The 27,119-nt window shown below is 36.6% G+C and overlaps 2 protein-coding genes across 5 annotated transcripts in view; one reads left to right on the forward strand and one right to left on the reverse strand.

Moving 5' to 3' along the window:
- COL9A1 (collagen type IX alpha 1 chain) overlaps positions 1-13,487 on the forward strand; it is an 89,194-nt gene extending 75,707 nt beyond the window's left edge. For both annotated transcript variants that reach the window (XM_032275602.1, XM_032275603.1), the window contains 2 exons: positions 3,572-3,649; positions 12,552-13,487. In XM_032275602.1, the coding sequence (XP_032131493.1) occupies positions 3,572-3,649; positions 12,552-12,736 (263 nt within the window). In that variant the 3' untranslated portion in view covers positions 12,737-13,487. The remainder of the gene's footprint in view (positions 1-3,571; positions 3,650-12,551) is intronic.
- Positions 13,488-21,801: 8,314 nt separating this feature from the next.
- The window catches only part of COL19A1 (collagen type XIX alpha 1 chain), a 340,055-nt gene continuing 334,737 nt past the window's right edge, over positions 21,802-27,119 (reverse strand). For all 3 annotated transcript variants that reach the window (XM_032275604.1, XM_032275605.1, XM_032275606.1), the window contains 2 exons: positions 22,886-22,963; positions 21,802-22,703 (listed from right to left, as the gene is read on the reverse strand). In XM_032275604.1, coding sequence (XP_032131495.1) covers positions 22,576-22,703; positions 22,886-22,963 — 206 coding nt within the window. In that variant the 3' untranslated portion in view covers positions 21,802-22,575. The remainder of the gene's footprint in view (positions 22,704-22,885; positions 22,964-27,119) is intronic.

The raw sequence follows: 27,119 nt of genomic DNA on the forward strand, positions 1-27,119 counted from the left end.
AATAGGCTGTGTTTTGGAGCTCATCTTTAACTTGTTTTTCTCTGACTGATAACCAAAAGACAGTATCACAACAAAGACACTGGTCTTATTCCTTGAAGCAACATTAAAAGTTGGTGTAGTTTCATGCTAGAATGCGTAAACGAGTTTAGCTTTTACCATCAGTGTAAAAGCCACACCTTGTAATCTTCATCCCATATCTTTAGAAAATGTGGCACACTTAGAGAGTCTGTTCGTATTGCTAGCCTCCAGAATTATAGTGATATGATACTAAAATTACCAAGTTAACAAGAATGCTTACACCATTAGTTTATAAAACGTTGTCATATCTTCCTAATATAGTAAGGCCATATTGATGATGAGTGTTAAAAAAACTAGTTTATGTAAATGAGTTCAACTTGAGTTCAATCCTTCATAGTATTTATATAAATTTAAATTGTTTTGAAATGTAGTTTTGAAGTGTGATGAAATGTAGTTGATCATAAAAACATTCATATAAAGACATTCACAGCTAAAATCAAAGTATGGTGGCTAAATATTCATTTCAAAATTACAGACCTTTGAGTATCTGAGTACAGATGGTTATACAGATTTTTTTTTGTTTTTGTTGTATACCCAACTTTGTTTTTAAAATTATAACAAATTTAACTTAATACTGAATGAGGCTAAGCTGATGCAAATGTTTGGGCAAAAATGGTATGTATAGAACTTATTGCAAGATGCCATTACATTTTTTAATAGTGTAGTAGAATAATGATGATACTGTGCTACCAGGAAAATGGGATGTCTTTAACAAAGAGCAGCAGAAGTCATTTAGGACCAGTTAACTAAGGCGTTAAGGCATTTTGTTAATGAGGCCACGCTGCTGAGTTTGATCTCTTCAGGGGCTGGTATAATTAATGCAACTTTGTTTTGTGGCTGCTAAATCCTCAATTTTGATCAGCTGTCTTGCAAATGCCTTACAAATACACATGGTTGGTTGCAATCCAAAATATATTCCCTGTAAACAATGAATCAGTAGTGAAATGTAGACACTGTGACAATACACTTTATGTTTTTCAGATTAATTTATATTTCATAATACTAAATTTATGCTGTTCAAAAATTTAACAATGTATGAAAAAGGTATTTAGTGAAGTTTCCCATCTGCCTAGTTTCTTTTCTCCTTCCCACTGGGTAATCACTACTATTCATTTCTTACATATCCTTACAAGCAATGATATATAAGGATACATGAATATGTATTTTTTCTACATCCTTTTAAAAATGAATTACATTGTCCTTTAGCAAGAGTTCTGGAACTTGTCTTTTTCATTGAACAATATGCCATGGAGATCATTCCCAAGAGCTTCCTGGCTACTCTTCACAGCTGCATGGTGTTCCATTCTATGGAAGTACCTTAACGTATTTAACCTTTTAATGGACATAGATTGTTTCCAACCTTCTGCTATTACAGAAAGGCCTCAGTGAACAACATTGTACATATTTTATTTTTGTATAAAATAGCAGCATACACTCCATCTCTATCTCTATGATAAATTCCTAGAATTGCTGGGTAAAAATTTTCATAGCTATTGTCAAATTACCCTCCAATGGGATTGTACAAATTTATACTCTTATCAGCAATTCATAATAGTGTATTTTTCCACAGACTTGCTCATATGTTTAGTTGAATTTTGAAATTTTTGCCAATCTGACAGGTTAAAATCTTTAAAAAAATATTTTACATTTTGTTATGAGAGTTTTTCATATATTTAAGAGGAATTTTTAAATTCTTTTAGTGACCTGCCTGTTCATGTATTTTGGTCATTATTTTGTTGTGTTGCTGGCCTTTTTGTATTGATTTTAGGAACTTTTCATATTTTGAATCTTAATAAAAAGGCCAATCTGAGGTTGTAATTCTCTTTTGTTTTCTTTTGGTTCTTAACACTTAAATATTTGATCCATTTGTATTTTATCCTGGAGTAGGGTGTGAGGTATAGATCTAACTTTTCTTTTCCAGTGGACTACCCACTTCTTCCAGTGCCATTTACTGACTTGTTCAACTTTTCCTACTTTAAAACACAACTGAGACCAGCTCAGTCATGGAGAGTGACTTAATTCTTTCACCCCAGGCAGCAGTGAAAGAATTAAGAAACAGAGAGAGAGAGAGTGCAAAGTGGTACTATCAGGGAGGCAAATAGTCTTCTGAGCTGAGAGCTCTTCATAGCTGAGAGCCTCGAGCAGACGCTCAACCACCACGTGTTTATTCTCTCTGAATAGGTGATTATTATTAACAAACAGGTGTTCTGTGTTTTCTCATAACACAAAGATAAAGTAGGCAGGCAGCTGGTGCCTGCTTACCACTGATCACAGACAAACAGAAAGCATTCTCCACGAGGGAGCAAGGGGGCAGGGTCCCATATCCTGTGCTTAAAGAACTTGTTTAACTGGCGTATGATATTCATATGCTGTTCACTGCTTTAGAATGCCCCAAGCACTTTTCCACTTGGGAGGCCAGCTCGGTTTTCCTTGGCATCATTCTCAGCAAACAATATAATCCTCCACACACTCAGCACACCACCTTCACTATAAACCCAAATCCTGTATGTATTTGGGCCTGTTTTTTGGGCTTTCTATTCTGTTTCACTGGTCTGTGTATTCAGGGACCAGCACCACGCATTTTAGTTGGTTTAATATCTGGTCAAATTAATTCCCTTCATGCTGCTTTTCTTTTTGGAGTTTTTGGGGCCTACTCTGGCTTAGGTGTTTTTCTATACAAACTTCAAGGTCTTTTCTGGTTAAAAATGGGTTTGTATTTTTATTATGATCATGATGAAAATTCAGCTTGGGGAGAACTGACAGCATTTTATGAAGATGTGATTCTATTTAAGAATGATTTTCAAGTCATCTGGTGTCCTTTAGAAACGTTAAACTTTTTGTCATGTTGGACTTGTCTATTTCTGATTAGTTTCATTCCTCGTTATTTAATAATTGTTATGTTATCTTTTTTATTATGTCTTATTACTGGTTTTCATGTTTATAAAATTGTAATTTTCATATATTTATTTTGTACCCTGCTAGTTGGCTGAATACTGTTTGTAATAGTTTTTGAGTTTTCTAGAGTTTTAAAGTATATATATTTACATCTCCTGAAAATGAGATAGTTTTAATTCCTCAAACCAAATGTTATATAATAGTGATAAAGCAGGCATCATTATATTGTTCTGATTGTAGTGGAACTAATTCTTGTGTTTCCCATTAAGCATTATGCTAGCTTTTGGGGTGAGATAGACATATTTTTCATATTTAGGAAGTGGCCATTCTTATTTTATTGAATGTTTTATCAAGAATTCATGTTCAATTTTGTCAAATGTCATTCCAGTATCTATGGATATAATAATTTAATTCCCCCCTTTAGAGCTGTTAATAGGATAAACTTGATTTTTGCCTTGCTACATACTCACTACAATCTAGTTTATGTCAACTTCATGACCTTTTGATTTCTGAATTTTAGATTTGCTTAAGGTTTAAAGATACGGAAGTTTGTTTTTATAGCTATGTAGAAAAATAACATTTCTTTAATGTAATGCAGGTGACTTGGGAGAAAAAGGGGAACCTGGCCCTCCAGGAAGAGGTCCCAAAGGTTTGCCGGGAGCTATAGGTCTCCCAGGTAAGTGTGTTATGCCGCTGAGAGGAGGAGGTAGTGAAATTAGTAGCAAATAGTCTGAATTGAATAAAATTTTAAAAGAATTGTTATTTGATCACTTAAGCATATTAATTATTCACAATGGCTAACATAGATTTTTCAAGACTAGCTTTAGTAAAGAGTTAAATGATCTGTAAATCATTCTGTATTTTTTGTGAGAAAATAGGTATCAGGATTTGAAATATTAATTTCCTTAAATAGTTGCTTCAAGAAAAATAGTGTCAAGGTCCAGGCACAATCTACTTGTTATTAAATTCTGAATAAATTGGGTCCTCTCCATTTCTAAAGCAGGTGATAATTTCCTGGATTTTTTTTTTTAAATCTAAAATGCCAGAGGAACAGGAAAATTAACCTGTTTTTAACCTCTTGCACAAAGAGTAACTGAAATTTATTTTAAAAGCTCCCCTTTCAAATACCCAGACTCTCCAAAACCCCACATCCAAAAAAGAAAAAAAGAGAAAATACAAAACTGAACATTCCTACTCATAACCACTACAAGCCACACACAAGCCACATATCACAGCTGCGTCAGCTGAGGTGACAGGGTAGCTCCTGTGGGAAAGGCCCAGATTCTCTCACTGGGCCTTCTGTTCTCTTCATACATCGGCTACCCTGTCACCAGAGTCCAGGTCGGAACACACTCATCCCCTGGGAAATGACTTACAAGCCCAACCACAGATGCAGCATAGCAGGGCCAAAAGCCAGTTCAGTTTAAGGGCATGAATGATGTGCAACTTTCCAGCAAACCCTCTCTTATTGCGGCAAGGCAGTGGCTTAGGAAGGCTCCCAAAGCCCTAGGTGTCTCTTGCTGAGGAGACTTGAGATGATATTTGCTTCCACAATGGTTTGGAAAACTTGGTTTAGGGAAGTTTAGGAAAAGAAATCACAGTTTTCTAATTCTGCCAGAGGCTGATGTATTTAATCATAGCTACAATTGTAGCCAAAAACATCACTGCTTTCCAATTATCCGTTTCATTGCTTCTGGGGATTGCGTTCTCATTAAATTTTTTTTTTAAAACATGAATGTTTAGAGATAAACACTGCCTTTTAAAACTGATTCATGGGCTTGTCAAAATGTTTTCATAAATTGATAAATTTTTATGATTGGAAATGGAAGATTTATGATTGGAAATGGAAGATTTATGATTAGAAATGAAGGGAAAATCTGGTTTAAATGGGATTTAGATAAGATTTTAATATACAGTAAAGCGTGGATTCATTGATGGGTGATTAGAGGAGAGGAAAAGCAAACAGAATTTACTAAAGGTGCTTGTCTCCTTCACCAGTGGTAGGAATAGGAAGTTTTAAAGCTGATAGCATATCATCATCACAATTTACTTATCTATATATTTATGAGACAGCCTAATAATTTATTCTTCTCTCATTTTACTGACAAATCACTTAACAGTTCTTGAACCAATGACTTGCACTATTGGCCACATTTTCCTTTATTGAAAATGTATTATGGTTTCTAGGGATTCTTACTTTGAAAAAAATCTGTTGGTAAGCCATATTTTAAATTTAAAGATGAGAAGATGGAGGAAGATCAGCTCCACGTGTGCTGTGTCGTCAGGAGCACATTATCTCCCATCTGTAGTAAACCATTCCGAGGAGCTGAGTTGACGCGAAGTGGAGGGGGTGGGCAGGGAAAGGGGGCAAACAGGGCACCCACCCAGTCAGTCAGTCAGAGTAGCTTCCCTGACTTGCTTTTTAGAACATCAGACCATCCACGTGTAAGCAAAGTGTGAGGTAGGGCAAGATCATCATTTGCAGCCCTCCCTGGGATCACTTACACACACAATTATTAATTTTAGCTGATCTTGGATTTAATCTTAAATCTGAATTGTTAAAACACTTTGCATATTCCCTTTTCCAGGCTCTTAATACCTGTCCTTTCTCTTTTCTTTTTGCTTTCTTATTTTGCCAGTCCTTGCACCGCCTTTCCTGGGATCACTTCCAAAATCATCCCCCTCCGCTGACCCCTCTTCTCTCACTTCCTTTCCCCACCAGCTCTGATTGTCTGCTGTCCTTCCTTCTCACCTTCCAGCTCACTCTTCTTTCCTGCTTTCCTTGTTCTAGTTACCAGGTCTCAGCCTTGGTAGCCTTTCTTTCTTGGACTTTTGTTACCTTTTAATTGAGAGGTATCTGACACTATTTAGTGAAAAGTCTGAGTTCCAGATTCTTTTGCAAGAATACAGGCTTTCAAAAGCACAGATGCTGGATAAGAGGGATCTACTGCTGTGTCGTTCTCTCAGAGCTTTGGTGCAGTGTCCATGTGTAGCATGCAGGTTAAAGCACCAACTAAGGCTCTGGTTTTGAGATCGGCCCACATTCCCTTGTGGACACTGTGCATATGCTCAAGTCAGTCAAGTTCCTGACAACAGATTTTTGGGTCATTCCTCCCTTAAAGCTAGTACCTGAAAGTGGACTGTTTGAAGAATAGCTTCTATAATTCAGACACCCCAGATTCACATTTTGACTCTGCCACTAACTAACCTTATGATATTGGGCACGTTACTTAATTTCTCTGCATCTCAGTTTTCCCATTTATAAAACAGTGATAACAAGAACATCTCTCTGATAGTATAATTCTGAGAAATAAACTCAATCCATGTAAATTGCTTAAGACAGTTCCTGGCTATAGTAGGCACTCAAGAAATGTTGGTTGTTAGTACTGTTATTAATATATGAAGTCCACTTTTTGCTTTTTAAGGTGGATCAAGGGGAGCTGAGGGCAAAGCTGGACCCCAATTCAGCTCTTGCAGCTTTTTCTCCGGTTCTTGATCAGCAGTAATATATTATTCTTCTCTAAATCAGCATCACCCCTGATGCCCCAGACCTTCCCTCCACGAAATTCTACTTCAACTGCAAATCACAAATGCAAAGCACTGGGTAGCAGTGCATCATCTCACTGGTTAATTGTCCACTGAGACTAGACTGCTTTTTATTTCTTGGTAGAGTTTGAATGTGACTAGGCATGTGATTTCTGATCTCTCAAAAACATAATATTAATAGGACTTTAAGGCCTGAAGGAACCTTCAAAAGGATTCTGTGCAGGAATTTGTCTGGAACCTTCTAGATAAATACACATCTTACCTAAAAGAAAGAATCTGCAGAACAGCCTATTTTACAAACTTTTTTGTTGTTCCTGTTGTTGGATTTGGGGCTCAGATCCTCCTGAATAAAAAAAAGATAGTTAGATCCTTCTTTGTGCTAAAAAGGCAGCTAACAAATTTTTAACAACATAACTAACATCATCATTTTCTGTCAGTTGTTAGAGTTCCTGTATTCTTTCAGGTCAGTTTTAGTTCCCTGTCTCCCCTCTACAATGATATATCTCTGTTCAGTACTAAGACATGCCCTTTAGGAACGTAATGCTGCATTGCTTATTATGGAACACAGATTATTATTATAATCAGTACATTGATGGTCATTTTGGCTACAGTGCTTTGTTGTTTAAAAAGTACACATATACAATCTAGTTTGTTTCTCACAGCCAGGAGTAGGCTGGGTAAATACTTAAGAAGTGCAGACGTGGAGCCAGGCTTCCAGGGCTTATGTACTATGCTTTTACCTCTTAGTGCTCCAGTTTCCTCCTCTGTGAATGGGAATCACCACGCCTACTTTGTATTTAGGAGCATATATGCGCATGTGCATACATGTAAAGCTCTTGGAACAGTGCCTGGCATATGGCAAACAAACACTCTGCAAATTTCACTGTTATTGTTGCTCCCTTTTTAAATAATATATTTGAGAAAATATAGACTCTTAAATTCACATCCTGACAAAAGTCTCTCAGGTAATAACAAGGCAGATTCATGCTTCATGAGTCCATGTTCACAAAGTGGACAAAATGATTGGCTGGCTGTTCAATCATATGATTAGTTTGTCTGTGCACTGTAGCCATGTGAATTGGGCATGTCCCATAACTGCTGAACATCTTGCTTCTCTTTCTGCCTCTCTTGCAGAGCTCCAGGAATCACATTAGCAATCCCTGGAACTTTAGTCTCCCTCACCTTCAGTTTCATGCTAGTGAGCTAGTGTTATTGCTTGGTTGGTTGTTTCATAGACCTCTCTCTGTCTGCTGCCACTGAGCTCACCCATTTGGGACTAGTTCCTTGTCACTCTGAGAATTTTAAAGAAACATATTTATTAATGAGTCCAACTTCCTCTTTGTGCACTTAGTAGGCCAAAAAATAAATCATTTGTATGTGAACACCAGGGAGGTGACTTGTGAGCTGAGATGCTTTTTGCCTCTTGGACATTGAAGTTATAGCTAGCTTTGTGCTAGATTATACTAGGTTGTAAAACTATTCTGTTTTCTTGTGCAAAGTCGGCGGAAAGGTGAGCTTTGCTTGAGACTATTGAGTGGGAAAATACACGTGCACACGTTCAGTTCTGGCCTAAGTTTTGCAGTACCTAATTATTTCATTTCCATTGCTGCAGCTGTTGTATTTGGTTGCTGGGCCTTACATAAACCAATTTACAATTCCTTAAGCATACTGCTTTGTCAAATACCTCAACCTTAAGCTCAGGAAATGTAAGAAAGTCCTGGCACATACAAAAAGTCTATAAACCAGTGGGTTAATTATGAAATATCCCATTTAATGTAAAAATTGTTCACTTTTTTTTTTTTCTGCCTATGTACACAGCCCCTTTCATTCCATAGCATGTATTAGGTAAGGGGCTGCCTCCTTCAGAATGGTCCAGCCAGGATTGGCTTCCATCAGTGTAACATGACTGCTCTCTAGTGGTTTTACAGAGAATGACATAGATACCCGTTTCTTAAAAACATGAAATGTTTGGCAATAACATTTTTAAATGTTTCTCTTTTAATTGACATATAATAACTATACGTATTTATGGTATACATAGTGATGTTTAAATAGAAATATTATATAATTACCAGATTAGGTTAATTAGTATATCCATCATCTCAAACATGTATCATTTCTTTGTATTGGGAACATTCAACATTTTTATAGGTCCATGACATTTCAGAAATCCATGTAATCATTAGGCAGTTAGTGTAAGTAACACACACGAGGCAGACAGAGCAAAATGACATTTTAGACCTATGTTTTCTCTTTCTGAAGAGTTACAAAGTAGTAGATAGATATTCATTAACGCAGGTGTTGGGCTAGCTGTTTATGCACATTTTGTGAACGGTTATTATGAGTCAGCTTCACTTTTTGGGTGCTGTGGACATGGACTTAGTGTCACCCAACTGAGGCTTCTACATAGTTTAGAACTAAGTCCATGAGAGCAAAAGTCCCGGGTCAGGGCCCTCCAGAGCCTGACAATCTGCTGCGTTAAGGCTGTTTCTTTTTTTCCCTTTGATATTTCTACAGGGCAAAACCTCAGAAAAACATCTTAGTTTCTTGTGATCATTAGAGCTCTGCAAAAATCAATACTGCTCTTTGTTTTTGTACCTCTGTCTACTTCCTGGTCAACTCAGGCCCATTAAAAAAAATGAACACACACACACACACACACCCTGCCACAACCCCCAAATTCTTCCACAGAGTTAAAAAAAAAATCAATAGGTAGGAAAATACAGTTAGATTAGTGCGGTGATTAAGGGTCCTCATCTCTCAACACTTTCTAGCTGTATGACTGTCAACAATTATTTGACCTTCCTAACTCTCAGTTTATACACGAGAAAAATGGGCTTAATAATGAGCATAGTGTATGGCACATGGAAAAATGGAAAAGAGAAAGCATTCTCATTAAGTGTTGGTGATGATGATGATGATGATGACATCATCCAAAGCTCCAAAGGATAAATTGCTGCATTTGCCAAAGGCAGAATTGGATGAGATGTCGTTTCATAAAATAAATCAAAGGTAGACAGGATGGCTTCATCAACTCTTCCCTCAGAGGATAAGCAGCAATTTGGAATGAACTCAGCAAGGTAAAAAAGAAAAAGAAAAACTTCTCCTGGAGCGTGTTAATATGGGGAACTAAATGTGAAAATCTAAAAGGTTATCCTTCTGCTTTTTAATATTGTTTGTGTATTAGGGAATAAATTCTCTTAAACTTAAGATTTTTTGCTGGCTCTACAAATGTTGAAAAAATTTTGAATTAGTTGGTAACATTTAAACATTAAGAGCTATTTGTTTTAAAACTCAGCTTCCTGGCTTCTCTTGAAAATGATCTGTTCTGGCAACACTGGCCTGTATTCCCCGATGGCAGCTGTTAGCTGGAGAAGAGCTGCTGCCTGCATCCACTTTCCAGCTCATCACAGGCCTCACTCCTCCCTTTTGTCTGCCCACACTTATGTGGAACATTAGTAGCCAAGTATTAGTGCAAATATATTTCATTGCATTTGCACTTTACATTTTCAGCTCATGAAAACAGTGAGGGAATTTCTTAATCCAGGCTCATTTCTTTATAACATCAGGGATCAGCAAACTTTATTTGTGAAGGATCAGATTCTTGGGCTGCAAGCACCATGTTGCAGCTGCTCAACTCTGTCCTGGTAGTGCCAAAGTAGCCACAGATAGTATGTAAACAAATGACCATGGTTGTGTTCTAATAAAACTATTTATAAAAACAGGATTTAGCTCATGAGCAGATGTTTGCCCACCCCTGATCTAAATGACCAGCCCAGCCCCTGTGGTTATTTGGTTTTCTACCTCTTCTGTGGGCATTTCCTCCTCCTAAACTTGATTTGATTTTAAGGCACAACTGGTATGTCTCAGTGGGGACATTCCTACTGATAAGGTGCACTGAAAATCAGATTTAGATCTGGCTCATCTTCTAAACCTTAAAAAAATCACCTTCACCTTTAACTGCATCTGGTGTCAAGGATCTTAACGTTACTGCTAAAGACATAGTTCTGCTACAGCCTTATCTATAGATGCTGTGGATTAGGGAGAAGCTTTCTCAGGGGCCTCATTAGAAGAAAACACATAATGATTTCCTTCATACTAACTAGGTATAATCGAAAGTGTATGGAATAAATTAGGGGAAATTACTTATATCTCCTCTTATCTATAGCTTCAAGATGGATAAATTCAAAGATAATTATCCTCCCTTAAAGCTTATTAATATATCGCCCTATGACATTGCTTTGTGTGGATTGAATTGTATGCACCAGAGGAAGAATGAGATTTTACGTAAAATGGGATCTCTAATCTATCCTTCTAAAAGTATGTGAAATATATGTAATAAGACCACTGAATAAGATCATATTACTATAGTAACACCCACAAAAGACATGTAATAAGACTACTAAAATAGAAAAAGAAAAGTAAAAACCACAGAGAAAAAAGGAAAGTAACCAACTATAAGCAAATATGTAATTGAACATGTAGATTTGGCTTCCAGCTTTTTGGCAGAAAGGCCAAGTTAAGATGGCTGAGATGGAATGAGGATCTATCATATATTATATTGGCATACACAATTTGTTTTACACTGAATTCTCATCACCACTTTTATAATAATTGTGTGAAAGTGCTGCTGGTGCATTGGGGTAAGCATTTAGCAGACGTTCCTCTTTGTTATGGGGTGCTGTGCCTCAGAGAATGTGCCCCATTGAAGGCAACATAAAACCCTTGAACATGACAAAAAGAAGACAAGTTAAGAAAAGCCCCCAAAGAACCTGTAATGGCGAAGTTCATGTTGGGGAAAGCCCTTCGTGACAAAAATATGAAATTTTGTAGGGTGAATGGCACAGCCTTCTAAAAGACACTAATCAGTAATAACTTAATAATTATAATAATAGCTCCTACTTATCAGATGCTTTCAACTGTAGAATTTTATTATTATTATAATATTATTATGTTTAAGATGGAGTCTTGCTTTGTTGTCCAGATTGGAGTGCAGCGGCACAATCTTGGCTCACTGCAACCTCCACCTCCTGGGTTCAAGTGATTCTCCTGCCTCAGCCTCCTGAGTAGATGGGACTACAGGTGCCCACCACCATGCCTAGCTAACTTTTTTGTATTTTTAGTAGAGATTGGGTTTCACCATTTTGGCCAGGCAGGTCTCAAACTCCTGATCTCAGGTGATCTACCCACCTCAGCTGATGCACCCACCCCAGCCTCCCAAAGTGCTGAGATTACGGGTGTGAGCCACTGCACCCGGTCTGAATTTAATTATTAAGAAGACATTATCCCATCTTGTAGATGAAGAAACTGAGAGGTTAATGACTTGCTAATGTCACATTATTCATAAATGGCAGGGCTAGAATGTAAAGCTATTTGTCTCCAAAACCTGCTTTTTTAACCACTGAACTATACTTTTCCCTGCCCAGATGTTGCTCAACTATTAGAAGTAAGGAACACTGCTATTGCATTCAAAAGAAATATAATGTGAGCCACAAGTGTGAGTTGCATGTATGATTTTAAATTAAGTAGCCACATGAAAAAGGTAAAAATAAGTGACATTAATTTTAATAATACAGTTTACTTAACCCACTGTGTGCAAAAGATCATTTCATCATGTAATAGACACAAATATTAATGAACTATTTTACATTTTTTTCATATGAAGTCTTTAAAATCTAGGTATGTTTGATACTTAGTTCATCTCCATCTGGCCTTGTCACATTTCAGTGCTCAATAGACACCTGTGGCTGGAGGCCGCCATGCACAGTGCAGCTCTACTGATGGAGATGTGTTTAGAGACACCCGAGGTCTCCTTCTACTTTTAATTTCCATGAAAATCCAAGTCCAAGGAAGGGATCTTATCATCATCATCATCATCTTCATCACTAATCATCAACAGTCATTATGCATTATTTCCAAAAGCATTTGTTAAACCTCTTACCTGAGCACTGCTGAGCTGTGCTCTGGTCTTCTGCCAGTTGGCATCAATGAGGATTCTCCTCTTCACATGTGCAATCTTCTCTGTGTTTCAGGTGACCCAGGCCCTGCCAGCTATGGAAGAAATGGCCAGGATGGTGAGCGAGGCCCCCCCGGGGTGGCAGGAATTCCTGGCGTGCCTGGACCCCCAGGACCTCCTGGGCTTCCTGGTTTCTGTGAGCCAGCCTCCTGCACCATGCAGGCTGGTCAGCGAGCATTTAGCAAAGGGCCTGACCAGTGAAAGGCTTAGTGCTGCATGGCTCTCTGCATGAATCACACCTGGTGAAGGAGCTTGGGGGAGAAATACCACCCAAAGCTGGGGCAAAGATGACGATGTATTACCTTCAGCATGATTACAGAAGTCCTACTTGACAATCAGATTTAAAAGAAAGGTGCTATTCAATAAGTTCTCTTTCCTTTCCTTGGAGGGAAGGAAGACAGCAGTCATCAGTTAAAAAAAAGAAGAAAGAAAAAGAAAACCAAACACCTCCCTAGAATAAATTTATACTCCTCTTCCCAGGATCTTGAGCTTTAGTGTGCTATACCTATGTGTCTTATCGTGGGCCACTGTGCCAATAAACAAAAACAACTGTTTGGTTTACCTCAGTTGCAGTAGTTATTTTCATTTAGATGTTGTTCTCAGATTATTGTTTCAGTTATGTAGAGGATTACTACACTAGTTATGAAGAAACCCCACTACATTCAATGGAATTGGTGCTTAAAATCCCATCAATGTGCTGTCTCTGGAGTGATAAGAAAGGGCTACATTGCCCGAAATGATTTCCTTACGTCACAAATTGGTTTTCTTCTTCAGCCTGAACTGTATGTACTGTACCCCAAACCTGTTAATATTTTGAGCGCTTCTATATGAAAGCAAGGAAAGAATTTTAATACTCTGGCATTCGTAAATGTTATTGATGAGATTATTTATTTTAAAGGTTTGAGGTAACATCTCTGGTTGTACCAAAGAAGAAATAAATATGGTTTCTTAATCTCTTGCATGTTTTCTTATAAATAATCATGTTCATTGACAATAAGTTACTGAACTTATTTAGATACATTAAACATTATTTAATTACTGGTTCTATAGGTGTATGTTTATAATATTAGTGTTTTTTCTACATAGAGTGAAAAGCTGTTCCACAGAGCATGTTACCCTATGACAGGTGTGTGTGTGTGTGTGTGTGTGTGTGTGTGTGTGTGTGTATGGGGAGAGCTTCATGGACCTTTTTGAAATGTTAATTCCCTAGAAAGAAAGATGCACAGGTACATATGCATCTATATTTTTGTATAGTATTTCAGAGATTTCATGGACTCCTTTAAGTCTAGCCTTGCTTTATTTCTAGGTTAAGAACCACTGCCTTAATTTCAATGGTTTGTTAGTTCCCTCCTACTCAGAATTTTATTGAAAACATGAGTTATGTTTCACCATTTCTTAAAAATTTTATAAAGGCAGCTCAGCTAAAGCACTGTATACTTAAGTATTTCCTGACCACTTAAGCACTTTATTATTTATGTAATCTTATTGGCTTGCTGTTTCATTGACATCTACTTAACTATCCAGCAGACTTAATATATTTTATATCACAGAGCCTATGAGTAACTTGTGCTGGGGTGCAGCTCAAGATCATCAGTATCTTTAGTTAGTTTATGGAACTAAATTCTGCCAAGTCAAAGGGAAGTGAGCCCTAATATAATTTTTTATATTTTTTTCTATGTATACTTTTATACATTTTAAAATTCTAGTCCTAGTTGCTTGGTTAAATCAATCATTATGTAATCTGTATTTGGATTTCTTTAAAACTGCTTACAGCATTAGTTTTATGCTTCCAGCATGAGTTTTGCTTAAGAAGAAAGATTCCAACTTTGCCACATAGATCAGTGCTATTTACATAGACTGCAAGAATGGTCTTTTCCTTTTTTTGAAAATAAAGGTCTCTGTTATAGCTCCCTAAAATAGTACTTTAAAAAATGGCAAACTTTTTCAGGAGCTATGACACATAATTAAATAAATGCATAGAAATTATCTTTCCACCAAAGTGCTTTTATTTTAACTAGAATGACATAGTCAAATACAATAAAATAAAAATTAGATAATCAAACATACTTCTAAGTTTTATAATATTCATAAGAAAATTTAAAAATAAAATTTCAAAGAACAGTTCACTCAACTGCTTTACATACCTGGTTATGTAAAGGTTGTACAACAAGCTCCACAGATATCGTCAGCAACATTGGAAACAACCATTTACAAATGGATTATTGCAAAACTGCCACATTCCAAATGGCAGGAACAATTCATTATAAATTTCAGTTAAGTGAAGTAGTTTACAGAAGCAGTAGATACTTGACATAGAAATTGCAAGGAAAAGCGCCTAGCAAATTCCCTTAATGAAAGAGAGTTGACAAATGTTGAATCTGACCAAGTATGTCTCTCTGGCAAAATAGAAATCTCAAATCCTCTCTGAGATATTTTTGAAAGTTGGATGAAGTGGCAACTAGAGCACTCACTGAGAGAGGAAAGTGTAAATAATTAAAGTTGGCTCTAACCTGGCATGTTAATTAAGGGCAAATAATTTTTTATTTATTTCTAGCCAGTGTGTCTATGGCAGTATGATATGATTTTCAACCCAAATACCTGACAGGTTGGTTACGAACTATGGAAATCACTTCCTAGACTGAGCACATAAATTCACTGGCATGGTTTTGGATAATTGGCTTCTGCACAGCAGAAGAGTATGAATGTGTAGTCATATCTGGATAGGTGATGGATCTGATTATGTATGGATACTTTATGTTTCAAACTGACTGAACAAATACTGTTAGTCTCAAACATCATTAGTAAAATCTGATTTATCTGCCACCTGAAATAAGCTTAATATAAATTCCTGCTTTAGAAGATCACCTCTACTGTATTTTTAAAATTTTTTGGTGATTATAGTGTTTCTGAGAAAGTCTCTGAGTTTAAAAGTAAGCCAAGGCCAGTCATAGTGGCTCACACCTGTAATCCCAACACTTTGGGAAGCCAAAGTGGGAGGATAGCTTGAGCCCAGGAGTTTGAGACCAGCCTGGGCAAGACTGAGTCTCCCGTCTCTACAAAAATAAAAACAAGTTTAAAAATTAGCCAGGCATGGTATTGAGTGCCTGCAGTCCCATCTGCTCGGGAGGCTGAGGTTGGAGGATCACTTGAGACCAGGAGTTTGAAGCTGTGGTGAGCTATGATCACACCACTGCACGCTAGCCTGGGTGACAGAACAAGACCCTGTCTCTAAAATAAATGAAGTAAACCAACATAGGTGAAAAACCAGTAGAAACAGTGATTTCCAAATATAAAGAAAACTACTTAAAAATATTTGCTGGTAGCCTGGCAAAACGAGTGAAAACTCAGTATTAAGGAAAAAATAGTAGCAAACTAGCAATCTTGCTGTTTATAGAGGGGCAACAGACATAAATGGTTTTAAATATGTTTTTAAAAAAGAATACTTGTGTTCAATAAACACAGGTCAAGTCCTTTTTTACAGAGTCAAATACTTTTCAATTGTGTAGCCTTTTTTAGTGAGTTGTGATCCAGGACATGGCTGTATTAACTACCTATGGCTCAGGAACTATTTAAATCAAAATGGGCTGACTATAGTAATGTCTGTAAATACACATGCTCAAATGCTCTTTTAATAATGAACAAGAGGGAGTGTAACATATTTGATAGACCTGGGTTTCAGGAAAAGGATGCTAACTGAAAATTACTTTTGTCTTAATAAACAGCAATTCATGCTAACTTTCTGCTTAAGATGCCTTCACAAATTAGTCTTGACTCCAAGTTATTGAAGTGTAGCTGGAGAAAGAACAAGTGAGGGAAATTGTCTCCAACAAACTACCTCTCTTTCTGAGATATATTTGAAATTCCATTTTGTCTCAAAGTTGAAAATGTGTGTGTGAAAAGACAATATTCTTTAGAGAGCACCTAGTTAATTTATCCGAAGGGGGCCTGAAGATAGGAATAGTTAAGATCTATGTAAGTTATTACCCAGTATAGGTAAACATATAAATCCTCTGGCATGTTTTGATGTAATTAATTTCTGTTAAGAAAACCTGCTATGTATTCAACTACTTATTGCCTATCGTCTTATCACTCATGATGCCAGAGCTTCTACTGATGAGAAAAGTTAATTGTGTTATTTCTTATCTCCCTCAAGGACCTCTAGAGCAAAAAGCCTCAAATGATTTTAGGGAGATGATCACTCTGGGGGACAAAAGTCCCAAGGGACTGCTTGCTCTCTGGCTTTTGTTTCTGTGTATAATTCTCATCTGAAATAATTAAACTAGGCTTTTTATGAACTGTCAGATGGGTGATAAACTTAATTATTTCAAGCTGAGCGATGATTCATGTGACAAACCAAACTATAATTATGGTATAAACATGAACCCTGCAATAGACCAATTAAACTTCCTTGGACTCCGGTGGGGCTTGTGGTTAGCCTAGAGTGCTTCTGGAGCATCTCTGTGGCTGACACCTAACAGAACGAACTGAAGCGTGGAGCTTCAGCCTCCAGGAGTGATGAAGAGTAGATATGGCCTTAATAATTGCACCTTAGATTTCCCTAACATAGGGTCAAATTCTTTATTGCTGATATAGGTGACAAGCTCATTATGCTTAATGAACACGTAAGAATCAAGGCCTCAAAGCATTATGTACATGTGGGATTTAGAATAAAACTAGTGTCATTGCACTTAACGTGAGTATATTCAATTAAACCTTAAAGAGTGAAAAAAAAAAAAAAAAAAAAACCTTAAAGAGTTTGATAAGGTAAGATAGAGAACAAACAAAATAGGGGCAAACACATCCTAAATGTTATTTAAAAATAAAGAAGTTGGCTGGACACTGTGGCTCACGCCTGTAATCCCAGCGCTTTGGGAGGCCAAGGCAAGTGGATCACAAGTCAGGACCAGCCTGGACAACATGGTGAAAGCCCATCTTTATTAAAAATACAAAAAAATTAGCGGGGCATGATGGCGGACAGCTGTAATCCCAGCTATTTGGAAGGCTGAGGCAGAGAATTGCTTGCACCTGGGAGGCGGAGGTTGCAGTGAGCCAAGATTGTACCACTGCACTCCAACTTGGGTGACAGAGCAAGACACTGTCTCAAAAAAAAAAAAAAAAGTTGTAAAATATGCCCGATACAACCTGAATTTAATTTAAAGACATTGATGTGCTGAAAAACATTTATCCCCAAAATGTACTTTACATAACACAATAAAATAATAAAAAGTTGTAAAATAGCTAGCAACTTTACTTACATCCAGGAGCTTAGTATGGTCACACAATACATACACTTCTGATAAACTGAAATCTTATTTACCTCCTCATTTAGCGAAACCTCCCACTTTATTAGTATTCACTTGTGACAAATTCATGAAGCAAGTAGCTAAGTCCTCGAGTTGTACCACATCACTCACCATTGGATCTGAACTTGCAATTTTTTTTCCACTTAGATTTTCTTAGACTTAGCTTTGGTCTTACAAGCTTGTCTTATCTTTCAGGCAAATTCTTGCTGTGATGGGTCTATTTATCTGAATGAGTTTTTTCTGTATTCACTTGTGTCTTCATTTAATTTAACCAAATTGATCAGTTACTCTGCCATGATTTTGTTGAGTAAAACATTTGGACTATAGCTCCAGGTATGCCACACAATAAAAACGACAACAGTCATTTGTCCTATTGCCTGAGACGTTTAGTAATTGAACAAATTTAACATAATTAATGCTACCTTTACCAGCCAGCTAATAAACACAGTTCAATGGACTAAGTCACTTTGAATTACGTAGGCATACAAGATACAAATTCAAATGTTTTCTGCATCTCTTCCTCTTTAAAGCCTGCAAAATCCTTATGAGCCGAAATGGGGAGAGTGCAAAATGCATCAACACTCAAGTATTAAGAAATAACACTGGGAAACCATGACAGTAAACACTTGGGTGTCTTCAGAAGGTGGATACAGACAAGTGTGAAAAATACTTTAAGAGCGATGGACAAATTTGCAAAACTATTCTCAGTATTTATTAAAACAACTTCAGCAAAACACTTAACAGAGAAATTCTCAATCTCAGTGTATTATTGTTATGAAAATAAAAATGGTACTTTGAAAAAAGTGTTCCTAACCGTACTTTTGTAAATAGTGATGTGTTCTAGAAAAATATAAACATTATACAAATCTAATTGTAAAATTTTAAGTACACTGAATAATATAGAGTTTAGACATTGTGTAATTTTATAAATTGTCTACTTCTTGTGATAAGCTAAATCTTTTTTTTCTTGTCTGTTGAAAGAGAGTATCTATCCTGTCTAAAAGGCAGGATAATTATTTAGATGTTTATATATCGATCACTAAAATATGAGAGTGGTGTATAAACAGTTATGAATAGTAAATCTTCATCTTAAGTGAGCATGTAAATACGTATATATCCACCGAATAAATAAAATCAAAACAGTCAACAAACCAAAGGGTATTGTGCCTGTTTCATATAGATGCTTAAAATTAGGAGAAACATAAATTAACAAAACAAATTAACAAAAATTATCTACAGAAGTAAAAAAAAAAAGTGCAAAGGCAAGAGTTTGATTTAGTTGTCCACTAAACTGTTTGTAACCTTTTATTTCTGTTACTCAGTTCTTTTGAACAAATTGCTTTAAACACCATCTTGTGGACAAATGGAGGTATATCACAGGTTCCCAACAGATGAGAGAGACTGCAGAAAGGCTAAACCTTACTTAACTCATAAAACAGATTCATAAAAATTACTTTATAAGCCAACTATCAAATGATAACTTTAACAGACAACATATTTTAATATAACTGCTTATGTTCTTTAAGTGAATAAAATTTTAAAGTTTAAACAATATCATAAAATATGGAAATAAACATAGGGTTACTTTGATCACAAAGTAAAACATCTAAAAGGTTAAAACTGGCTGTATTTCTGTTATGGTTAGACGTAATGGTTAATGTCTTCAGTTGGAAAGCACAATGAACAAATTCATGAATTATTCTTCCATTTTTCTTTGGATTCCAAAGGCCATAAATATTAATTGAAGTCATACTTTAATCTTTCCATAGAAAGACTTCTGTCTGAAAGTGTTTTGAGTTTGTTATAAAATGTAAGATTGGAATTCAGACATACTTGCATATGGAACACCGTTTTAATATTAATTGTCATCATGGCTCATAATTATTTTGTATTTAAACATGTATGTTGTTTTCTGGAGTGCAAACAAGAGGTAATTCATGAATTTGAATCATTCTTCTCCCCTGCTTTGAACATCACTAACATCTATGTGGAAATAAACACATGTTTTGGAACAGAATAAAATGGTACAAGGGATTTGGCAACCACCAAGTCATTTAGAGGAACACTTCCCAACCTACTTTGGGGCCCAAATTATTTACTTTCTTTTTATTAAAGGAATTGGGCAACTGCCAAAGCTCCACTTCATTTGTTGTTAAATTAGCTGGACTGGGCATTTCTTGCTGCCCTTTGTTGCACATCATGTGTACAGAGCTGAGGCAGGAAAAAGTATCTGAAGGTAAATAATAGAGTAGGGTGAGAAAGGCTTGTACCATGTGAACACAGCCCTGTTTCTCTAGTTATGTCAAATTTAGTCACATTTCCCAGTTATCAAAAATGAGCTTGTGTCATTGTGACAAATCCGCTTTGTAATATGCATCATATAATATTTCCCCATCCCATCAAATTACCTGAATAAATACAAATTCTTGAAATATGAATTAACCAGTCAAGCATTAATGAAATTTAGAAAGATTTCTAAATATACAATTTGTAAAAAAGTATGCATGACATATTTCATAGAATACAAATGAACGGGTAATAAAACAAGAAAATGAATTGTCTTTTTATGTCTATGAAAGGAACAACTCAAAAACAAAAAAAATTGATTATCATCAGCAAAAAAGGCCATGAAAACATTAAAATGATAAAATAAATATTTTTAAATTAGCAAAGAGGCAACAGATAAACCACCTATTAATATGAAAAAATAATCTTTGAAAACATACAAAATGTTTAGCTTTTTGACAAATTCAAGTAAATTAATATGAGTGGCAGATAAGTTGTAAGCTTTTAGAAAATTCAACAAATTAAAAGCTCAAGATATACACATAGCACCAAATTTTAGATCTATGTACACTTTTTTGGGATAAATTACCATTTTACTAAGAAAACACATATCTATATTCCAATTGTGTAAGTTTAAAACACAGCACCATTGTTGGTATTGCACAAGAAAGAAAACAAAAAAGAAAATCAATTTCAAAATGCTTACAATAAATAAAATAACCTTGTAAAATAAAATAAACTTGGAATTGAAATATACAGCATAATTCAATATGAAATACCTAAACCGTTGTAGGTATGCACAGCCATTGTAGACAGTACCTGACCAGCAGTTCATTAATCTATAATGAAAACCAGTTCAAATCATGATGCATTTGAACAAACCGTGCCTTAAATTAGTCATGTTCCTCAGACACAACTCTGTTCACAGCTTTTTCCAATTTCAGTGGGCTTGCCTTTCTAAACTCATTTTTCAGTAAACAGACAAAAGCAATCATCCCATCCTGTTTTAGCCAAATTGAAGTATGAATCAGGGGTGAATCCCGATTGCTGTGACAGGCAGGATCTTGCGGCATATTCTCACATTTGTGGGACCCATCATCTAGATTTCTGCAACATCCTTATGCCCAGTATTCTAGAGAATCAGTGCCTGTCAACCAACAGTTCCTCAATTAATGTATAGCTAATCAATAGGAAGACTGTTTAGTCATTTGGTTGATGATCACTGTATTTTTGTTTCTTTTCAGAGGACATGGTGTTGGAGTGGGAGTGAGCTCTTTGGTCTGAGCACTAGTTGCCTATTCGGTCCTATGGTTTTCCTTTGTTGAGCTGTACCTCTTGCTGCAGCTTCTGGAGAAATATAATTCTCCTTAAGAGCTGTTGGGCTTTACTTTCTTAATATGCATTTGCTGACACTACAAATTCATCTTTCAGGACAATTGAGTTTCTTTTCCATTTGTTACACATCCCATCCTTTGTTCTGCTGGTGGCTTCTTAAAGTCTGAGGGTGATGAGGTCATAAGGACAATGGACACAAGGGCCCAAAGATCTTGCTAGGCCATTGAAGCTTTAATAGTACCAAAGACAGCTTGGTGGTTTCCCTACCAAACATCTCATAGGGAAAACAGCTTTCTGTTGACCAAATGAGAAACTCAGCGGGAGGACCACAGAGTATTAGGCTTTTTTTTGCAGAACTCATACCCAACTGGAATTTGATACTCCCTTTTCCTGTAGTACTTATTCATGCCAGGGGTGATTGCTTTGAATTGAGCTCATTATACAGAATTAACAAAATCATTTCAGTAGTTGGCTATGCTGGGTGTTTGGGCTCCCTGATAAAACAGTTTCCTGTGTTTTTTTTTTCAAAACATAAGCTATAAAATGAAGTTCTTATTGCCTATTTTTCAGCATAAGTAGGATAGATGTAGATGGTATAAGAATTCTTAAGTTATAAAACGTAGACAAAAAACATTCAACAGGAGCAATGCAGTATATCAAAAAAGTTGACAAAATGTTTAGCAATGATAGTAAATTTAAACACCAAGAAAACTTAAAGATAAGTCTGAAACTTTAAAATTCAGAAATTAAAGGCCAACCACATGTTGATGAATCTACAAAATGGATATCATCATCAGTCTACTAAGTCACAAGATGCAATTTCCTTTTGAAGAAGAACTAATGATAAGATTTACTTGCATATTTCATATCTCTGACTAAAAATCATAGCAATTGTAAAGCAAAACATATGGAATGAATTTGGAAAAAATCAAAAAATGCTGATTTGCAATTGCTATAGGAATAGGATTCAAATGGTTGCTTTTAATGTCTGGCTTACTCAAAAAAAAAAAAAAAAAAAAAAAAAAAGCAAACCACATATCATGAGGGTTTGATGGTATTACGATAGCTCCAATGGCAAGGAGGTATCACCAGGAACCAAGTCTTCTGCAGGTGTGTTCATTTCCCACCTGTCTGCTGATGGGCATGAGACACAGGATAGAGGCAATCTTCTGGGTTACATCTTCCACTAGGTCCTGGGGGGCCCTGGGGGCCTGGAGCACCTGGTGAGCCTGGTAAACCCAGAGCTAATGACATAAAAAAAAAACAACCCAAAACTAATCACAATGCAGATCACATATAGCTCTCCCTCTCTCCAACCCTCTAGCCAACATGGATCACTCAACTTGATGTATAAGGACCCTAGGGGAGAAGCATGGTTCTCATTTTTAAAGGCTTGCTTGTATTGTGAAGATAGTATCACTCTTACCTGAAGTCCCAGGAAGACCTGGACTCCCTGGCAGCCCAATTCCAGGTTCACCTCTTTCTCCCTTCTGTCCTCGGTAGCCTAAGTAAGAAATATATAAAAAAGAGACACATGAAAACGGTTCTATGGCAACACAGCACACACAAGAACCATTTACTGACTCTGTGATAATTATGTGATTCATTTGCTTAACATAAATTGTATATTAACTACCTGTTTTGCATTAACCACATAATAAACTTACATGTCAAACAGATTGGGTACAATAGGGCAATGAAGATCTTAAAAACATGCAATTACTGTAAAAATTTCCAACTTGTCAAACTCTTTTTTTTCTTTTTTGAGATGGAGTCTTGCTCTGTTACCCAGGCTGGAGTGCTGCAACATACACCTCCTGGCTTCAAGTGATTCTCCTGCTTCAGCCTCCTGAGGAGCTGGGATTACAGGCACTTGCCCCCATGCTTGGCTAATTGTTTTGTATTTTTAATAGAGATGGGGTTTTGCCATGTTGGCCAGGCTAGTCTCGAACTCCTGACCTCAGGTGATCTGCTCACCTTGGCTTCCCAAAATGTTGGGATTAGAGGGGTGAGCCACTGCGCCCAGTCCCACTAGTCAAACTCTTGAGAGTGAGATTTTGGCTCTGAAAATGATACCTAAATAAATCTTGCAAATAGCTATGACAAGTTGTTTGAGTTCTTTTCAATAGGAATTCTGATTGAAGGTGAGGCATAGGCTAAATGAAAGAAGTATACTGAAAGAGTCTTGCTTAAAATGAGAACAAGATAATATAATAGGAATATGAACCTTATTTCAAGAATTAAAGGAAATGAAAAGAACAAATAACTCAAGATTCTAATAAACCATAGCAAGAGCATATGTGAGCTAACTCATCTGAAAAGGTAGATCTGTGTTCAAATGATCGACTACAAACATTATATTCTCTTTAGGTAAAGCTTAAACATCTCCCCATGTTTGAATGTGGCAGTGTAAACCTCCAATGGAGCTTCAGCAAAGCTAGGAAACTAGAGGAGACTGAGAGAGTCTCCCAAATGCACTTCACCAATTTAAGCTATTTTAACCAAAATGAATTAGGTGTAAGATCTGTCTACATTTTAAAACAAATTATTCTTAATATGCTTGCTATTGGCTGATCCAGAGGCACAGAGAAATTTGTGCCTCTGGAAGTCATTATCCTTGCTTATAAAAAGCATAAAGCACTTTTATCTGGGTTTTATATATTGGTATCCATATCTATGTAATACTTTGAATGAAAGATTCCATGCTGTAAGAGTTTCACAGTGATGGTAAATAGAGTTTTTATTTCCAACTTTTTCATACTTAAACAGCCCCTTCAAGATCGCTCCTTGTCCCAAATGGACAGAGCAGCCGTGCAGACTCCTGTGGACACACAGCAAAGATACAGTAGGCGAGCATCTCAGTACAAAACAGTAAGCCATGACTTAGTTGTGCTTTTTCATAAAGGTGTGCTATCACAGCAGAATATGGCAGGAGGAGAAAATGTAATGCTCCCTATGAACAGTAAGTATGATCAATTATTTCCCACTATTGTTGAGAATTAGCAGGTTTTGGGGTTATCATTTTCACCTTTGACTAGGCCATACATTATTATCTGAACAACATTGGCAATGTAATCACCACACAGATATTTCTTTGCTTTATATGTATGACCTGATCATAAATGTGAAACTAGTGTCAAAAAGAATATATGTTAAAATATTTTGAAGTATATGGTAGAAATACACCCACCAGCAGAAAACTTTCACATATTTGTATTTGAAAATTGAGTTAAAGATACTCAATACAATCCTAGATCCTAGAGAGAACAGTGGCTTTGACATGTGACATAATACCCTTAGTTGATCTATATTTAAATTTAAAATATTTCCAGGATCTCTTTGACATAAGTGACTTTGATTTAACATACGTGAACAGCAGGGAAAAACTGTATATACTTAGGGTCATTTGAAAGCACCCTCCCAAATCCATTACTTAAACATTTCTGGAGTAAAATAATATTTATTACCTGAGGTATATTTGATAGTTTAACTCAGGTCCCACTATTACAGAAAGGTTATAAAGTTGACCCTTAGCTATCACAGTAAGTACTTAAGATTACAGGCTAAAAAATGAGGAAGAAAGAATAATAATTGGAGATACATGAACTTTTGATTAATAAGAGGTTTAACAAGATTGTAACACAGTTCCAAATAAAGAATACATCTGCTAAAACTTACCTATTTCATTTAAATTCAGTTCTCAGATTTGCAATATAATGCAAAAATATATTATTCCACGTGGATTTCAGTGCATACGGTATTATAATTAAGAAACTGTAATTTGTGTATTTGTATAAGGTAACATTTACCCTTCTCCTGTCAAGTGTAATAATTTCTTTGTAAAAATTTCTCAGTGTGTTAGGTTAATAATTACCTGTTATTAATAGATAAAGTGGCTGAATTGCACAAGTACAGGAGAGGTTTCTACTCTTGAATTTCCTATTAAGATCCCAATCTCATTCATTGTAAAGGCTGCCATAAAGCCAAAGGGTCTTTTTTATTATTACTTCATAACAAAACTCCTGGTAGGGATGCTAACAAAGTCAATGACAGCTTTCCCCATTTATAGAATTAAGCTTTTCACCTCTTCAGGGTGAGCCTGTCTTTAAATTTGGAGGAGGCTGGTCTGTCTGCAAAGAGACATGTGTTTCCATGGACTATAAGTCTACAGGATGGGCTGGGCATGGTGGCTCACACCTATAATCCCAGGACTTTGGGAGGCCAAGGTGGGCAGATCACCTGAGGTCAGGAGTTCAAGACAAGCCTAGCCAACATGGGGAAACCCAATCTCTACCAAAAACACAAAAATTAGTTGGGAGTGGTGGTAGGCGCCTATAATCCCAGCTACTGGGATTATATGTGTTGGGAGGCTGAGGCAGGAGAATTGCTTGAACCAGGAAGAGGAGGTTGCAGTGAGCCATTGTACAACAGCCTGGGCAACAAGAGCGAAACTCTGTCTCAAAAAAAAAAAAAAAAAAAAAGTCTACAGGATGACAGCTTGATATCACTGTAGCTCACATAGGAAAACAAATAAAACCCCAGCAGTGTCCTAATAGAAAGCATCTAGAGGAGTACTAGTCATTGATGAAATTTGGTGCTTGGTACAGTTTTTCGGGTGGTAGACTGTGTTTATTTCTAGTAGGAAGATTTCAGTTTAGACTCCAGAGATTTACTTCTAACATTTTAAATCCGTGCACCTATATACATACTGGAAAAAGGCCAGAAAATGATGTTATTGGCATTTTAGGAGGGACAATTGTTAATGGTGGGCATGGCGGGGGTGATGGGGTTGGGGGTTTCCTCATGCCTTACAAGTTGTTTAGCCTTCCTGGTTCCAGTCCACCAATTGACAGCAGCACCTTTCAGTCATTTTGACACACATTCACACATCCTCCCATATCCAAAGGCCCCTAACGCTAATAAATTTGAAAGGTCGAATCTGTGCATCACATGAGCTACCCTATGGACCACTGGCTTACGAATAACAGGTTTCCTTCGTTATAAACCAGTGCTTCCTATAAACAGTATGTATGATCAATTACTTTAAAAGTGCACAAGTAAGAACAACTACTCCCACTACTGTCCTTTTGGAACTGATGCAAGGTACATGGAATGGGTGTAGCTGTTTTCTCCTACTGGTCCCACATGTGAGGTTCCTTCTGAAATGAGTAGGGCTTTAGGTGTGGCATCTATTCCTTGGGTGGAACAGGCGATGGAGAATCAGCTGTGTTTGAGAAAGTTTAAATGAAGTTTTTTCTCATAGAATTCACTCAAAAGAATAAGGTCTGTAAGACAAATTCACCTCTCCTGTTTATATAATGGAACCCAGCTAAATCATGCTTCTTGGGGTTTCTTTGATTCTGACGTGACACATTTTAGCTCATACCTGGGAGAACCAGCCATGAGGCCCAGTGCTGCAGGCCCAAGGTGGGAATGGACACCAAGGAAAGTTCTGTCAAGGCACAATAATCAGACCCCATGGGATGGTTAAAATCTAAACGCTGTTTGGAAACGCTTTTGAATTAAAAAAGACATCAACAATCACCCCTTTGGAAATTTAGGCAAAATGCAAATGAGGTGATGCAACATAGAGTCCTAATGGTCTTTCTTTTCACTTTAAGAAGGGCAGGGTGCTGAAGGAGGATCCTCAAGCTTTCATT

Source organism: Sapajus apella, unplaced genomic scaffold (assembly GCF_009761245.1).
Source record: "Sapajus apella isolate SASKATOON/1434 unplaced genomic scaffold, GSC_monkey_1.0 scaffold6, whole genome shotgun sequence".
NCBI classification, from domain to species: Eukaryota; Metazoa; Chordata; class Mammalia; order Primates; family Cebidae; genus Sapajus; species Sapajus apella.